Raw genomic sequence first — 17,176 nt, 5'->3', positions numbered from 1 at the left:
TGCTCCCTCTACGCTCTGAGTCCGTCAGCTACGCTCTGCTGAGCCCCCACTGTTAGACCCCACGTGGGCCAAGTCTGCTCTGATTGGTCTGCCGATCCGCTCTGTCGTTATTGGTCAGTTGCTCAGCACGCTTCTCGGAAATTTTCACATGAGCTGCAGGGCTTGCCACAACGAGCCAATGGGCTTAGATCAGTGATCTCACACTGACAATGACGCTGCACTGACAAATTTTTATCGAGGGGGGCTAGAACCGAGCGTTACATGCAGCTAATGCTACAGCTAACAGGAGGACGTAGGAGAAGCCGCGTTTCCGCAGACTTTAAATTTTTGCACATAGATGTGCCTAAACATGCACAGGACACTTGGAAAACACACTAAAGAGCATATAAAACCAGAAAAAGCATAATATGGGCCCTTTAAACCCCAGAAAATTCACTACCTGTTCTCCCTTTGAAAAAAAATCCATGTATGTACATTTATAGCAATTGTGATGAAATAAATACTGTAAACTGTGAATTATGTCATTGAGTATTGTATTGGAATAAAGACTTAATAAAAACACATTCACATTTAACTCTACAAACTACAAAAATAGAAAAACAATTATACTGAGGTACACAACATGAGAACAAATACTGTATTATATAAAATTATATCTTTTAATCATCCATATTTAAAGTTTTTAAGAATAGAGAATAGAGTAGTAAGAACATACAAATTCACAACTTGAAATAACATAATAATATAACTTAATACAATAAATACTTTTACTGATACTGTTGAAAATGTTGAACATTTATGAAAGTGGTTTATTGCCCAGGATCTTAAACCTCACTGATAAGCCCCTCATAGACTGAGCTTTGATCTTCTCATGCTGCTACATTACATGAATGACGACTCGCTGGTTTTTGAATAATAGTAAAACTTTTGACTCAGGTGGAGAAGGTGTCAGTCAGACTCAGCGGGATTTAGCCACTGTAGCGTAGATCACAGTGTCCTCATATTCTCCCGTTCTGGACCTGAGGAGAAAACAATATCACCTGTTTGTTTTATTTGAAGATGTCACTCTGACTGAAGTCTGTTAAGGTCATACCGAAGTTTGATTTTTTTATTTCCATTAGTTTCTGATTTGTCCTGCATATTTGGCAGAATTAAAATAATTCAATTTGAAAAGAAGATTTCGCTGATTAAATCAAGTTATCAAATGATTTAACAGAGAGAAAGTAAATAAGTCCAAACCCAAACATTGTTGGGTAGTTTATGGTAGGAGGGATTTTGCTGTGATATTGTGTCTGATAACAGAAATGTGTCATAATTCTCATTGAAGGTCAAATGTTCTGTTACTTGGTTATACATCTGTATAAAAACAATGACCAAAGACTAAAAACATGAACTTAACAGTGAACTTACGCGGAGTCCCTCATGGCTCTGTTGTTGTTCATGTGTTGTGGATCATCTGGGATTCTGGGTTTGATGGTCACTGTTGAGTACGTTACGTCATCTTCATGAGATGTTGGAGACTGAGGAAGAGAAAAGAGTCTGTCAAAGCAACTCATGCAGACTGTAATGAGTAGACTTGGATCAACATAAGTCTATGTTCTGATAATGTATTTGTGATGCTGTAACGTGAAGTTCTGATTTTAAGATACTTCACTTCTTTCACTAAATGCTGCAGCACAGAGACTTACATGGCATTAAAAAAGGTTTTACCACATTTAAAAGTCTGTTTCGGTCTGTTCTCACACTGTCATGAATAAATAATAAAAACATATATGAAGTACTCACGTTTTTTTCTGTGTAGTTAGTCTTTTTCCTCCTAGCAAGACAAGAAAAACCCAAATAAACTAATAAATCAGTCTGAAAAAAAACCATTGTTGCACAAACTTATATGTCACATTTCACAGGAAGTTGTCTGTAACAGCGGGAATCACAGAAGCTCCGCTCTTTCCTTACATTCATTACATCACTGCTCAGATCACACATATTCACTTTCTGTTTGTCAGAGGTGAGCTGTAGAAAACTAGAAGTGTGAGAGAATAAATTCTATTTGTGTATGTATAGCCATAGCCCTATTAATATAAGCCAATAATAACATTAACAACTTGGAGCATTATAACCTATTCCTAACAGTATGCCTAACAGAAAACAAAATTAAAACTTTAAAAATATTTCAGGGTATGAAATATATTTATATCCCTGAGGCGATGGCAAGTGTAATCTTTGTAAGAAGTTAAAACAGAATGGAAACAAAGATGACACACACATGCTATTACACATTCAACAATGACAACTTTGGGTGAAAAGTTACAAAATATTTTGAAAAGAGAAGCAAAAATAAGTCTGCATCTTTTGATCACGGGACTCACCAGAAGAAAAAAACCATGAGCACAAGTGCAACGAAAAGAAAGACTCCGACTCCAGCCAAGAAGAGGACAGACTGACTGCCTGAGGAGAAGCACAAAGAGTGGTTTCTTAGTACAACATAAAGATGAAATATGAAATGTTTTTAATAAGCATCAAAGAATAAATTAAACTTCTCCTATCAGGATTTTTAACAGTTCATCTTTTCTTAATGATGAACAATAACAGTTAAGAGGTACAAACCATGATTTTTGGCACTTATGGTCAGCAGCACCTCAGTTGAGTTGGTTTCCCCCACTGTGTTCCTGGCCTGGCAGAGGTAGAGTCCAGTGTGGTTCACATGCATATAGGGGAGAGACATCACCTGTCCTGAGCCCACCTGGAACATGGAGCTGGAGCCGGAGCTGGGAGAAGCTGTCCTCCTGAACCAGGTGTAGGTTTGTGCTGCAGGGTTAGCAGAGCTGCTGCAGGTCAGATTCACACTGCTGCCCTCAGTGACATGAGGAGGGTCCATTGAAACAGAAATGTTCACTGGAGGGTCTGAAATAAATACAAACAATACATGTGTTCACATTTAATACTCGTTTATTTTAAAATCATAAAGCTGTTTCTTCTCTTAATTTGGTTGTTTTTCTTTTCAAATTCACCTCTTATGCACCCAAAGTCCTTCAAACAAAACAATCTAAAGTAAATAACTGTTAAGATTACTGCTATAATCTGACATTATGTGTTATAACTGATAATGGGTCACAGTGTTAAAAGGTTGGAAACCAAATATAATTACACGTTAAAAAATCATTTGATTATGAACTTTTAGTTTTATGTGATTAATCTTCTCTAAGTCAACATTTTAATGAGACCAAAGCTCACACTTGATACAGTAGGTCTTTGTCATGAAACAATGTCTTTAAGGGGGAGTTTGCATTATTTTTCAAAAGAGGAAACTTATTTTTTAACAATTATTCTGACACTTGAATGCAGCACGTGTTTTCATGAACCTTTGGTCTGAACCTCCTCTTACTCCCAGATCATTTTACTGAACTGTTTCCTTTTCTGTCAGGGGAATTTTTGACCCCACATGAATACAGAACAACAAATGGCTTAGATGAAGAGTGCATTTGTAGCCAAACAGTTTCTTAAACAGCTAAAACATTGAATGCAGACTTTTAATTGAGTCATGTCAAGCAAACTTACACTGTACGTCAAGGTGAACCGCAGTAGAGTTGATCAGGTCCACGCCCCCCCTGCTGATGTTATTCCAGACCTGACACCAGAACAGTCCACTGTGGCTTGGCTGGATGTCAGAGATGCTGTGAATCGCTCCTGAACTGATCAAATGTCCGTCTTTATGCAGGCTGTATCCGTTGTGTGTCACGATTGGATTTGCATCACTGCTGCATGTGAAGGTCACTGCACTCCCTTTGAGGACTTCTGATGATGGACTCACTGACAGCGAGACTTTCCTTGGAGCATCTGAGGGAGAAAATGTAAGATTCACTTCAGGATTCAAAATAACTGTGACACATTACAAATTACAGGCAGTTGTATATTTTAAAAGCTGGGTGTTAAGTTCACATGCTTACACTGAACATTGAGAGCCACAGAGGCAGATCGGCTCTTCTCCTGTCCCTGGACGGCACAGTAATACCTCCCAGCATCCTCTCTCCTGGCCTGAAAGATTGGATTTGATACAGGTTGTCCGTCTTTGAACCAAACTACGTCTACATGTGAAGGACACCCTGACACACAGATCAGATTGACGCGATCTCCCTCTGTCACAGTGCTTGGTTCGACAAAAGCAGTCAACTCTAAATGAGAAACACAAGCAGAACCCTTTTAATGAAACCAATACAAACAACCACATTAAGAAGACTTTTTTTTGTTTTCAATATTTACCTGTTACAGTCAAAAGAGCAGGTCTCCGACTCATCCATATTTTGTTAAAGGTTGTCTGAAATTGAAAATAGTATTCTCTAGCATCGAAGCTTTGAACATCATTAATCCTCAGACTACAGTCAGACCACTTGTCGCCCACATATCTAAAGTGATCAGGGGCTGAGGGTATGTTTGAAAGGTGAACCAGTCTGAACCCTCCCGATATCCTAAGTCTCTGATACCACGCCACTCCAGTGACAATAAGACCAGTAGGATAGTCATACTCGCACTTTATTAACACTGATGTTCCTTTCAGAGCACACTGATCCGTAAAGGTCACACCCCAGTTTCCACTCCAGACACCTTTGAGCAAAAATAATAAAAGAGACACATTGAAAACTCATTCCCCACAGGATCATGGTTAATAACATAAAATACAAATTAGACTGTATGAGTTTAATGAGTACAAGTATTTGGCAGAAGCTGCATTATTATTTGATAACAGACACCATACAGAATTAAAAATGTAAACAAAATAAAAGTTTTCCTACCTGGGATGATGAACAGAATGATCAGAATCGAACTCTCCATTAGCTCTGTTAAAATGAATCTGCAACAACATGACACAGAATACATGTTACTATACAGTCTGTGAACATGATTAAGCACATATTACATTAAAGATGAACATACTCACCAAGAAGACACAATGCTGTCCCTGTCTTCTTCTCTGACTTGATTTTGTGTGGTGAAAAGCAGAAGTTGGAGGGTATTATCCCCACACAGCTTCCTCCCATCTTAACCCTGTACATGCACACACAGAGGGCGGAGCGTCACTGGAGATTTGACTCAAAATATGTTGTCAGATTTTTGCATCATGTTTTTTTAAAATGTCCCTGGTTGACCGTATTGAGGAAGGTGCTTTGAAAGAATTGCTATGCAAGCTACCAGTTTCTTCACACTGGAAGAAGTTGAAATACAGCAAAGCTTCCCCAGGGAGAAATCCAATTTTGTAAACTAAATCTACAGAGAAAAAAACAAGTTTAGACAAAAAAAATACCTTAAATTTACTGTGAAATTATAAATAGATTGACAAAAAATTGGTCACCTGCCATCAGAAAATGCCACTTAGCTAATTCAATGCAAAAAAGTTCCCACTTGATCAAATGATTAATAAGCCAATTAAAAAGAATATTCATGGGGAAATCAAGGAACGTCACTTTTGATGTTGTGTAAAATGAAATCAGTGAGAGACCTACAAAGTGCAGGTGGAGGGGGTACACCAAGTTAACAAGGCATCATCTATTACATTTATCAACATCTCTAAAGTATACAAGAAGAAGAGTTAAGTTCTTTTCTAGAGGTTATCTAAACTGTCCCAAACTAAGGTTCCTTTTCTCTTGTAAAAAAATCTGGATGTTATATAATCAGACAAACTAAAGCAGTTAAGAAAAAAACAACACAACAAAATACAATACAAAAAACCATTAAAATACCAGACTTATTCTCCTTAGGCTGCATAACTATAAGTGAGAGAGGGTGAGTAAGATAAAGTTTGAAGATCCATAAAGAAAGGCTTTACTTATAACCTGCACGTCATTTGTTTGTGTCATGAAGTGACCATCCTGCATGGAACCAGGTTTAAAGTATAAGATCTGAGATTTGTCTCAACTATCAGCATGTCAGTAACAGTAACAGCTAACTTCACTTTTATTTAAAACCCTTGATCTATTTTAGGCCACAGGGTGGTGGTCTTACTGGACCTTGTAACCAATATCTGCCAATGCAAATCACTGGCGGGTTTCAAAAAGGAAAACTGGACGCTAAATTAAACATGTTCCTCTTTTGCAAATATCACTTTCAGACAGATGTGGTTGTATGATTAGCTTTTAGTTGTTGTCATGTCTTTCTTCGATAACGGTTTCTTTTTATTTGCAGTCTGCATAATGTGTTGACCTCTTGTTGATGACCTCCAGAATCTTTCTTTTCAACGTGTGTTTATGTGTGTATCAGAAGTAAAGGCTTTGTTATTGGTGAGTGCAGAAGAACTCTATTTCCTCTGTCGTAAAATAGCTCAGAAGAGAAAAGATGAATAAATCATTGTTTTCAAATGTATTCATGATGGTGATTGTGATGGATTCAAGCTTTGATGAGCGGGCATATCTTCTTCTTCAATTTTTTTTTTTTAAACATTAATAAACACTTAAATTTGATTAATTACTTTTTCAAATGTTGTCTTTTAACATCCATCAAATGACACAACTGACATTGAACATCTCAGCTTCAAATGAAGAGAGGAAGGTTTTTTTGCACAACATTTATTACACTCAACAGTTCCTCTGCAACTTGTGAAACAAAGTCTGAGACAAAGTGATAAATTGAGGTGACAAAAAGTTCATGTTTGGAAACTGAGTGCTATTATAATTGATTTGTATCGCAAGAAGAGGGTTCCTGAATTTTGTAAGGTCCTGTGTGTGTGGTATGAGTTTCCGTAAGTGAAACACAACACAAATGTAGAAACATGTCCCTTTACTGACCTGTGTCATCTGGAACATTCTCAAATGTCTGGGTAAAACAATCCTTTCTGATGCTGTGCTGTACATTTAAAATCACAAGAGCATAAAACAGTTGCTCAGTAAATATATAGAGAAGCCGATTTAAGATTTTCTCCTGTGTTTCATAACAAACTGGTCAAACAATATTTAATTTGAAGTCGTAAGAAATCCTCACAGTAGAAAAGAAAAAAAACCTTTATTTTTATTTCACGCTCAATTATTTGTGTGTGATGAGTTTAAACAGAAAAGAAACAACACGTTAATGTTTTTGATATCAACTCTTTTATTGCCACCATTGTTAAACATGGCTGACCATCAGATCCACGTTTTATCACATCATTGTACCAAAACAAATACTGTCAGTCAAACTGTAAGAAAGAAACTGATGCGTAAAGGAGATATAATATTTTCTATTTTATAATCCTGAGACACATTTTCATGAGAATTCAGACAATCTCAATGATTTAACCCTTTAACTTTCCTCACTGTCACTCCTCACTTCGGTAATCTTTACCGCCTGTTTTTTTTTGGTTCACTTGAAAAAATTCCAACAAACTTCCAAGCACCAATACTTTTTGTTGTTTCCAATTATGTAATTATATTTCATATTTCATTATTTTCAGTCAAAATGAGCATCTTTATAGGTCAGTCCACTATAAGTGTGAACATCTGAGTCAAACGTGTCTGTGTCAAATATTACACATTCTTCATAAATGTCAAATTATTTTCTACAGATTACTGACACTAAAGTATATATACAAAGGAACTATATTCTAATACAAACAATTATAGTTCAATGTTGAGGAAATAGCAACCGGTCTCTTTGTGGCTTGGAATAATTACAGGTTTGGGAAATTCCTTTTCATCCATCGACTTAAAAGCAGCAGTATAGTGTACTGTATTTAGCATGTAGGGTGGATCAAGCAACGTGGCAGACAATTGTTTGAAGCATGTGTCCTTCATCAGGCTGCATACAGGGGTTAGATGCATAGAACAAAAACAGGAAAAGACATGCAACACAGTTTTGGACCACAGCCCAAAGTTGTCCTCAGGGTCAGATGAAACATGTCAGGCCTACAACACAGACGCACAGTAAGGCATCATCCGGGTCCACAAGGAGTGACTGACCTGTCCCACAGTCTGAGAAGTACATGGATCGGTTCACATCAGGTGTGCTGTGTTGTTCAGATGAGGAAGAGGAGAATAGATAATGGGTATAAGTAATTAAGTCAATAAATAAGTTAGTAAGATAAAGTAGGTAGAAAGTTGAAACAGCAGCAGGTAAGACAGGAAATGAATAAATAAAGAAGGTTATTGTGAAAGTAAAAATAAGAAAACCAAAAGCAAAAAAACTTGACAGGCTGTTCATTTGGAAACGTAAATACTGAAAGTTATAATGTATCATACCTGATTTGCCATCGTTCTGCTGTTAGTGGCATGGCTGCTGCAGCAAAGTGTAAACAACTTTGGATGAATCCTTGGGCTTTCTGTCTCCCCCTCGTGGCAGATTGTGGACCTGCACATGTTCTGAGCTGAAACCGACAACAACAGCAACAGCAGCAGCCACATGAGTTCTTCTCCACATGAGTTAAATCACAAAAACAAGTCTTTGTTTTACTCCACGTCCATTAAAATGTTTTTTTTAACCTCCAAAACTGGATGAGAAATGTATTATCCTCTCGTAAACAGACAGAGGTGTTGGATATCCCAGACGACAGAGTAAAGACGGAGCTGAACTGACAAGGAGTGGAAAGCATAGAGAACGTGATGACAGGAAGATAAAGAAGAAAGGTAGAGGGCCAGTGTAGCTGTAAAATAAAAATCAGTGACATGCAAGACACGAAACAGTAGATTAGTGCTGGGGTCGACAGTCTGCAGGGAGACAGATGGTGCAGACAGGAGACAGAAAAGGAAGGACAAAAGATTAAAATAAAAGAGTCAGAAGCAGAGAGAAACAAATATAGAATCGATGAGTTTGTCAGAGACTGAGAAAGGTGGATGTAGTGTCGATCTTTCTATTTTCAATTGATCAAAACATACAAAAATGTTCAAATTAAATGGAGCACAGGGTGGTCAAGCCCATCCAATCTTATTGAACACCTGCCCACAAATCTACACCATACCCACAGCAATATTACCCAGCTCTACCAAAAACACCTGAAATAAAATCAAGTCTTCTAAATAAAGTACAAATAATTAATAATAATTAATAATTAATTTGATATCCACCTTATACGAAAACACAAAAAAGGCCAAAAGTCAACTACTTGGATGACACATGGCTGACGGATAGCATCAAAATATCGTGTTTACCTGGACAATTTGGAGTAATGGACAGTGATGCAATTGGGGGCGGGGCTTCGACTTTCAACTTCTGTGATTGGAGGGGCATCCTTCAGGGGGACGATGGCCGGGTGGCAGCTGTCACTCAAGTCTTCTGGCTCCTCCTGCATCACACACACAAACACACTTTGATAAATGCATTGATGTAGTTCACCTATTTTTCTTTTCACAATTTTATAGAAGAATCTGCGAGGGTCTACTTGGTTGTGTACCGGTATGTCGGACATCTTGCCCTTCCTCATTGGAAAGCTCTGCTGGGCTAACTCGTAAAACATAGTGTCAGCTGTCACTGATGGACGCTGGGGTCACACAAAGACACACGCATATGCACACGGTAAATAAAAGGAAAAAAGTTATACATAATGATGGAATACTGCACAGTTTTGGAAGTATTGAAAATGTGTTTTTCACCTAAGACATCAGAAAATGTAAAATATTTTACCTTGTTTGGTACCTCTCCTGTCTCCATGTCTACTCTGTGCATGTTCTTACTGTGAAGACATGGGGACAGTATTATCAAACTATAAAGAAGTGATGACTCCTTCCACAAAAGTGATTCATATAAACCATGAAATTGACTTTTTGAAGATCAAAATGTGGTGCAAATCCATAAGACACTGAATAAATTGTGCTGAACACAAAAAGTAACAACAATGGGAACTAAATTGTTGGGTCTTCTTCCCTAAACAAAACAGAGAGTATGCTTAAAGAATTCATTTTTGTTGTATGTCCAATAGTGCAAAAATTGCTTATCAAGCACTGACTAAATAGCAGTGTACTTCCTGTCACCTGATCATAATGGCCACAGTGAGAGTGATGAGTCCAGCAGACACGCCTACAGCCGACGCCAGGGCGATGACCTTTAGACGACCTGCCGGTTTAAAGACAGTTGATCAGCCTGACTTCTAACATCAAGTAGAAGAGAGAAACTGAAGGTTACTTGTGTTGAATAAAAATAGAAGTGCAGCAAGCTATAAAAACAACAGAACCATAAAAATAGAAAGAGAGAAAGTGAAGAAAGAGGAAAACATTGTGCATCATCTTTGAAGTGTCTAGACTTCAGATTTGTGTTTCCACTTCTGCTGTCTAGACTCAAATAGTAGTTTTCCACAACACCTCATCACCCTGTCCTCTCTCCTCATAGTGAGACAGATTAACATGACTCACAATGACTCACATAAAAACAGTCAGGAACCATGACACCATATGCAGCGAGGAGTTAGAGCCATGCTGTAATAGAGACAGGGGAGGTCTCATCACCCATCACTCCTAGCAAACATCAGACCCATCCTAACATCCTGTGAGCTATAACCTCAGAATAATCTGTTCTTTTTGGTCCTTGTCTGAGATAATCAGAAACATAGATGTACACAGGAGGCAGGAGGGTTTCACTGAGCTTATCAGTGACAGTTCATCCCATCCATGACACGTCCAAAGATGGGAAGGGTGTAACCAACATGCCAGTCAACAATTCATCACTTCATTTATGTTTTTGGCTTTTGTTGGTCAACTCGGTTCCTGGGTGTTGTTTCCAAGGAAATTATATATACATTTACAAGAGTCTTTAGTTTTTACTCGATGCTCTGTGATGCTGTATTTACTTAGTTGTGCTTACAGCTAAATGCTAACATTTGCATGCTAAGTTTCTACCAATAGCAATGCTAACATGCTGTTTAGCACGTATAATGTTTTTCCATATCTTTGTGCAGCTTTATTACTTAAACTCAGTGTTCAGTGTCTAGCCGAAGGATACTTCAACTTGTGGCTGCAGGAGCTGGAGATCGAACCCTGGACCTTACAGTTAAGAGACGTTTGACTCTACCACTTAGCCACAGTGGTAGTTTCAAACCAGTGTGTAACATCACATTTTGGTCTCAGCCAGTCATGAGACCAAAATGTGTTTGCAACAAAGAAAAAGAGCTTAACTCAAAAGGTAACAGAAAGAAAGAGTGGTATAGAGCCATTGCTCGGTTAAGAGTTGTAAGTTCCATCACCAAGACAAATTCTGCTCAAAACTGCAAATCTGAACCTTATGGTGGAGCCTTCAAAGTTAGTGGGATTCATCCTCAAGAGGACATAAATGTCCTTCCAAAATTTTATACAACACAAGCAAACTCCAAAGTTGCTTTCAGTTACACGTTTTCCATACATGTATCATTTTTTTTTTTTACCTCTGACTCGTACGGTGAGGACAGGAGAGCTGTGGGCTCCGATTCGGTTCCTGGCCTCGCAGTAGTACTGACCGCTCTCTCCAGGGCCGACCTCTGAGAAGGTGAAGACAGGCCCGGACTTTGTGCCCCACGCTACAGGGAGCACACACACAGAGAGAAAATATACTCTGACAGTGTTTGAGGATCCAAACCAACAGACAGTCCAGAAACACACAAAGAGCAACACTTTACTGACTGCAAACATTATCCAGTGGTTATAGAGTTGATGATTTCTTAATGTTAACCTTGAGTGGAACCACATTTTTTAAGATGCTAACATTGTACAGAGCCCCCGTCCAGAGCTAGACGGTGCCATGTGAAGTTGTCCACTGCGGGGTTGGCCTGACTGCTGCAGGTCAACGTCAAAGGCCGGCCAGCGTCCACCACAGTGGAGGGACGAGCCAGAACAGACGTGTTCTTAGGAGGATCTGTAGTGGAAGGAGAATAAATGACATTCTGTTCATTAGATACATACCAGTACATTGAACCAAATGGAAAAACTTAGACCTGCACTTACACAGTACGGTGAGTGTAGCCACAGGGGAGCTTTGGTATCCTAACCGGTTCCAGGCTGAGCAGTAGTACTGACCAGTGTGACGAGCCCGCACTGAGGGGAACGTCAGATTCTGGACGTTTCCTTTATTCATCATCTGATCACCTACAATATGATACCAAGCAAACCTACAAGAGAGAACATGGAGAAGATGATGAAAATGATCATAGGGCTGGGAAATTGTTGTTTATGATTTCCATCATATTCAGATTCAAAAACACAATTTTCATATGAATATATTAGTTTTTTTCACATTTATTCACAACACCCTGAAATAAGGTAAAAGTCTGCACTTCTAAAGCGAATTAAAAAAATAAAAGAGAAATAGAGATTTTCAGATGACAAAGACAAATTTAAGATTGATGCTAGCCATGGCAGAATAATTTCAATCCTTTATTTTTTTAAAGAAAGGAGAAGTATTGATTGTACCTGCTGGCAGGAGGGTGGGCTTGGTTTACACAGCTCAGGTTTACATACGAGCCCTCTCTGATGTCCCCTGGAGGACTCAACAGCACACGTGTGTTCTTTGGAGAGTCTAAACAGGCAGACGGACGAGGAGGAAACAGCTTTTAGCATAAGCTCATGTTTGATCCCTTCATGTGATGTGTGTGAAACAGATACTGGTGCATACGTCCTGTATGGCTTTGAACATCAACAAACTGAAAAACAGGAGATTCGAAATATAGTCAAGTCTTGATTCATGAAATTCAGATAAATTGTCAGTTCCCTTAAAAAATGTCATTTTCCCCCAGCCCACAACAGTGTAACAGAAAAGTATAAAAACTAAGTTAAAACAAAAATTAAGTTAAAAAAATGTAAAACAAAAATAAATCAGTGAAAGGTTTAAGAACAAGTCTGCGGATACTTTCAGTTTAGTTATGAGAAAAAGGAGTCAGGTAGGAAGGACAAGTACCAGGAGAGACAAAATCACACATTAAAAATGATCAAAACAAAATATTTATGCAATATGATACAGTTGAATGTTTCATAATGTCAAAAGATTATTTTCTGCTGGAGGACTTAGTTGATGTATCACTTTAGCTCTTTCTACTTTTTTTGGACAAACCAAAAGTAATATGTCAGTAGTTTCTGTTTTTATCACTTCCTTCTAAATGCACATGACAGAAGAGTCCTGATTAAAATAGAGTTGTTTCCTCATCAGTTTAACACAGACTGACCCCAGACAGATTTACACAACAAGGACCTAAGATACAAACCTGCAGCAGACCTTACACTTCCAAGAAAAGCTTTTTTTCTTCTGTTCTAAAGTGTGCCGGTGTTTGAACCTCCAGTATGACTTACAGGTGACATTGAGCAGGAGGGATTTGGAGCGGTCGGTTCCCAGTGAGTTTCTTGCTACACAGAAATACTCTCCTCTGTCTGTGTATTTGAGGTGAGGCAGGAGGAGCTGAGGCCTGAAACTGTCTGGGATGCTGCCGCTTTCCATATCTGGAGAGCAAGGAAGACACATCAGTCAATCTTTATTTGTATATCTCTGACGCTTGACAAAAAGAGCAGGTCTAGACCGTGCAGTTGTTATATATAGCAGAGACCCAAAATGAATCCACCTCGAGCAAAACACTTGGCAAAATTTAACAAGAAACAGCGGTAAGGAAAAACTTCCTTTTGTCAAGAAGAAACTGTGAGCAGAACTAGACTCGTGCTGAACAGCCAAAACATGTGTGCCAAATTAGTTCACACACAAATTCACATTAACATTTAAGAGTATGCATAAACAGCAAACAGTTTAAATATTCTGCAACTCTACAGGAAACTCACAAAACATCAGTTGTTCATTAGTATCCACATAAACCTCTACCAATCTGCTTCAACAAATCATTAATGGATATTTACTTTTCCAACTTCAGAAAAAAACTCTGAACAAAGTAAACCAGTGAACGTTAAGAGTAAAGTACCTCTATTATGTTGGTCAACACAATAGCAACATGCTGTTTCATACCTTTGAACCATGCATAGCTCTCCACAGGTGGAGCTGCATCACTGCTGCAGGTCAGAGTGGCTGACCCCCCCTCTGACAACTCCCCTACAGGAAAGACTGATATGGAGGTGGAGCGAGGAGTGTCTGCAAGGGAAGAAATTGAAAATGGGAGGGATGGTAAAGAAGAATATGAGAAAGAAATGGAGGGAATGCAATATGCAGAATAACAAACTTTCAATTATGTTGACCTTTATGGGAAAAGTGGCAGTTGTCTGTTTGATCACTTTTCGGGGGACATCTTTAAAATTTCTGCATTTCATAGTTTAAGCTTCTCATATTTCTGTGTTTTTTTAATCTCAACAATAAAGCCTCCAGCAGGTACATTTATGACATTTTGATTGTTTGATTTTGATTACTCACGTCCCAGAGCGAGGGAGAGAGAAGGTGACTGGACGTTCTGTGGTGGGATCGGTCGACAGCTGTACGCTCCAGCGTGCTGCAGGTCAAATCGGTTTATAATCATCCATTTCTCATAGGAGCCCAGGTTGAGTCCATTCCTACAGAACATCATATAATCATTGTGACAGACGCTATATATTCTTTTAATACAATATGCTCTGAACCACTTTTTGGATGACCCATTATACTCCCACATGTAACTCACCTGTACAGAGCAAGGCTCCTTCCAGGTGCAGCACATCCTGAAGCCTGACAGCCGACAAACACAGTCTCACCAAATCCAAACATGTTCAAGGGCCGTGCTGGATGGACCTGGACCTGGAGGTCTGAAATAGGAAGACATTGAGGTAAAAAGAATGGGTGTTTTAGCCCAGCGCAGAACTGTTACAAATCAGTTAATCTGGGTGATAGTTTGTGTACGTCTAACCTGTCACATCCAGAGTGATGGTGTTGGGGGAGGTCCATCTCCCCAGTGGTTGGTCCGTCTCAAACCTGAAGTGGTACTGACCTGCATCACTCAGTCTCACAACCCGGATCTGGACTGAACAGCTGGAGTAGCTTCCCCCGATGTAGCTGGAACCAAATACTCATTTGTCAAACATTCATGCATATATTTTTGTAATATTTGTAAATTAGCTTTTAAACATTAATGTGTGTTTCTCCAACCGTGTACGTCCTCTGTACGACAGGCTGATCTGGTTTGGGTCCGTGTGGTGAGTAAACTCCCTGCGACCGTCCGTAGAAACCCGGAACCACATGACCCTCTTCACAGTGTGACCTGTGGAGAAAAACACAGCAGAGCCTGAGAGTAAATGTTACATGAACAAATCACGGAGACAAAAGTAGCGAAACATAATCAGGCTTTATGGGGTTTAGCCAGCTATGTTGCCTGGATCTTAGTAATATATAATATTTAGAGACTTTTATGACTTTGCCAATCACTGTATGAAAACACAAATGAATTCTAGTGAAGGATCACTAATAGATTTTATACCTGAAGGGTAGTCATATCGGCAGGGCAAAGTTACAGTTGTTCCTGCCCACACACAGATCTCCCTTCGAGAAAATGTCACACTCCACCTGCTCTGGATACCTGTAAGACAATTTAAATGACAAATAAAATGAAGATCATAAAGATATGATTATAGGATCCAATACGACGTACATCTCAGTATAAATTATTTAATAAAATACAATTTGATATGATACAGTGTCATATAATATGAAATGATAGGAAAGGATATGATTCATTGTGGTATAACATGATAGGATACAATATGTAACAATGTGATTCAACATATGTTTCAATACGTTATTATATATGGTACAATGCAATTTGAGGGGGCAATACGTTAGGGGTGGTACGATATGAGTGCCAAAAACTTGAGAATGAAAGATATCAAAAAATAAACTACCCCCAAGAAAAGAAGCAGCAACATCTTTAGAAATGAATACACAGACATACATACACATCAAAACAATGAAATAAGAGAGAGAAAATAAAATAAATATAAATATATATAATATAAAAAAAACAAAATTCATTCAACATCTTATGTTGAAAACATGTTTGTTGAAATGAAATGACCACATGAATGAAGCAACTCTTTAAAAAAATAAAAACAAAGTATAAAAAAAAGAGAGAGTATAAAGATAAAGATCATGTCCATTCTGATTTATCTTTTCATACTGTTCACCATTAGTGCTCATGTGTTATTCTTATTTTTATTTCATCAAGGACTAGTAACAGTTTAAAATCTTAATTAAAACTAACAGATTAGGGAACACATACTTGAAAACTAAAAGAACTGTGAATTTCAATATTTCCTTCAGACAGGTTCCTCAGAGTAAAACTTGTCAAACCACAACTTGGATGTGCTCACAGAGCGACACATAAAACTGAAGCAGTGACAATGAGCCTGTATGTGCAGCCGTGGTGTCGTCCTGCGCTGCTATCTGCCTGCCTGGCTGACTACCTTGCACAAAAGACAATCAATACTTATAAATAACCTGAGCGTAAAGACAAGGGCACCTGGCTGCAGCACCTTTCAGTCTGTGAATAATGAATCCAAAAAGTCAGGCTATTCTTTTTTCAACAGTTTCCACCTGTTTTACCTTTCTTTGAGTCTTTTTTATGAAACATCTGAAACTCAAAACAGTTATCTGACAATGATGAAGCTTTGCAGCTCTAACTAAGTAATAAAACAATATACTTATTTCTACATTTTCTGTTCAGTTTTACACCTCAACATAAAAAGTTATGAATCAGCTTTGTTATAGTCCTCTTACCTGGTACAGCTGTGAGGATGGTGGCCAGAGCTAACACACCTGCCAACATCTCCGCTGACACAAACGCTGTAATGGCACCGGAGATGCAGCACAAGAAGAAGGAGAAGGACAGATGATCAAATATTTTAACCAGGATAAACAAATCCAGCTGATTTAAGGTGAAGCACTTACCCCTTAAAGTATCTTTATACACATCAGTCAGTCAGATGGGGCAGGGCTTCAGGGACGCAGTGATGGAGGTGATCTTTTATGGCGATGGTTGTTGCATGGTGATCAGAATCAGGTGGTAGGAGATGGGAGGAGTAAAAGGGGCAGAAGCAGGAGGAAGGGGAAGTAGTGTGTTTACCCTCCAATAGTCTTGAAACTTTGAACTGTTTCTATTTTGACTTTTTCCACGTCTCCCTCTGAAGCAGATTTTAAAGGTCAATGACTTGATGGCTTTACACTATTTTGAACTTGTGATGTCCTTGTGATGGAATCACTTTCGATCAGTCTCCTCGACTGTGACTTAATATAACTGACCTGAGGTCAGTAAGACATGAATGAAAAGATTAAATGTGTGTGCATTCTCATATAACTAAAGAAAACAATT

General features: G+C 38.5%; 2 protein-coding genes across 3 annotated transcripts; both read right to left on the bottom strand.

Annotated features, from left to right (window-relative positions):
* Window positions 1-516: 516 nt before the first annotated feature.
* Window positions 517-4,987, bottom strand: LOC132984313 (B-cell receptor CD22-like). Its single transcript, XM_061051109.1, has 10 exons — window positions 4,934-4,987; window positions 4,788-4,846; window positions 4,258-4,599; window positions 3,945-4,169; window positions 3,556-3,834; window positions 2,605-2,901; window positions 2,367-2,445; window positions 1,786-1,816; window positions 1,411-1,520; window positions 517-1,019 (listed from the first exon to the last, which is right to left on the bottom strand). The coding sequence occupies exons 2-10, from the start codon at window positions 4,825-4,827 to the stop codon at window positions 959-961; spliced, it is 1,464 nt and encodes a 487-aa protein (XP_060907092.1). The 5' UTR covers window positions 4,828-4,846; window positions 4,934-4,987; the 3' UTR covers window positions 517-958.
* A 2,073-nt stretch (window positions 4,988-7,060) lies between these two features.
* Window positions 7,061-16,860, bottom strand: si:dkey-33i11.1 (sialoadhesin). Of its 2 annotated transcripts, XM_061051106.1 has the most exons (19): window positions 16,756-16,860; window positions 16,585-16,650; window positions 15,290-15,388; window positions 14,962-15,073; window positions 14,723-14,868; window positions 14,501-14,621; window positions 14,257-14,393; window positions 13,858-13,980; window positions 13,200-13,346; window positions 12,327-12,432; window positions 11,862-12,025; window positions 11,623-11,772; window positions 11,306-11,437; window positions 9,924-10,005; window positions 9,577-9,625; window positions 9,347-9,433; window positions 9,105-9,238; window positions 8,199-8,323; window positions 7,061-7,966 (listed from the first exon to the last, which is right to left on the bottom strand). In XM_061051106.1, the coding sequence occupies exons 2-18, from the start codon at window positions 16,631-16,633 to the stop codon at window positions 8,221-8,223; spliced, it is 1,941 nt and encodes a 646-aa protein (XP_060907089.1). In that variant the 5' UTR covers window positions 16,634-16,650; window positions 16,756-16,860; the 3' UTR covers window positions 7,061-7,966; window positions 8,199-8,220. The 2 variants fall into 2 exon arrangements, with proteins under 2 accessions (XP_060907089.1, XP_060907090.1); XM_061051107.1 differs by lacking the exon at window positions 16,756-16,860 and having other exon boundaries at window positions 16,585-16,736.
* Window positions 16,861-17,176: the final 316 nt, after the last annotated feature.

The sequence above is a fragment of the Labrus mixtus genome, chromosome 11 (genome assembly GCF_963584025.1).
Source record: "Labrus mixtus chromosome 11, fLabMix1.1, whole genome shotgun sequence".
Lineage (NCBI taxonomy): Eukaryota > Metazoa > Chordata > Actinopteri > Labriformes > Labridae > Labrus > Labrus mixtus.
The sequence above is the reverse complement of the archived record's forward strand: the minus strand, read 5'-3'. Positions and strand labels throughout refer to the sequence as shown.

Excerpts from the sequence above, each read along its gene's own strand:
- LOC132984313 (XM_061051109.1), bottom strand. The coding sequence starts at position 4,827 with ATGGAGAGTTCGATTCTGATCATTCTGTTCATCATCCCAG. Across the intron at positions 2,902-3,555 it reads GGTTCACCTTGACGTACAGT|ACCCTCCAGTGAACATTTCT; the intron begins GTAAGTTTGCTT and ends TATTTATTTCAG. Across the intron at positions 1,020-1,410 it reads AGAGCCATGAGGGACTCCGC|GTCCAGAACGGGAGAATATG; the intron begins GTAAGTTCACTG and ends TTTTCTCCTCAG.
- si:dkey-33i11.1 (XM_061051106.1), bottom strand. The coding sequence starts at position 16,633 with ATGTTGGCAGGTGTGTTAGCTCTGGCCACCATCCTCACAGCTGTACCA. Across the intron at positions 13,347-13,857 it reads GAGCTATGCATGGTTCAAAG|ATATGGAAAGCGGCAGCATC; the intron begins GTATGAAACAGC and ends CTTGCTCTCCAG. Across the intron at positions 9,434-9,576 it reads CAGGAGAGGTACCAAACAAG|CGTCCATCAGTGACAGCTGA; the intron begins GTAAAATATTTT and ends GTGTGACCCCAG.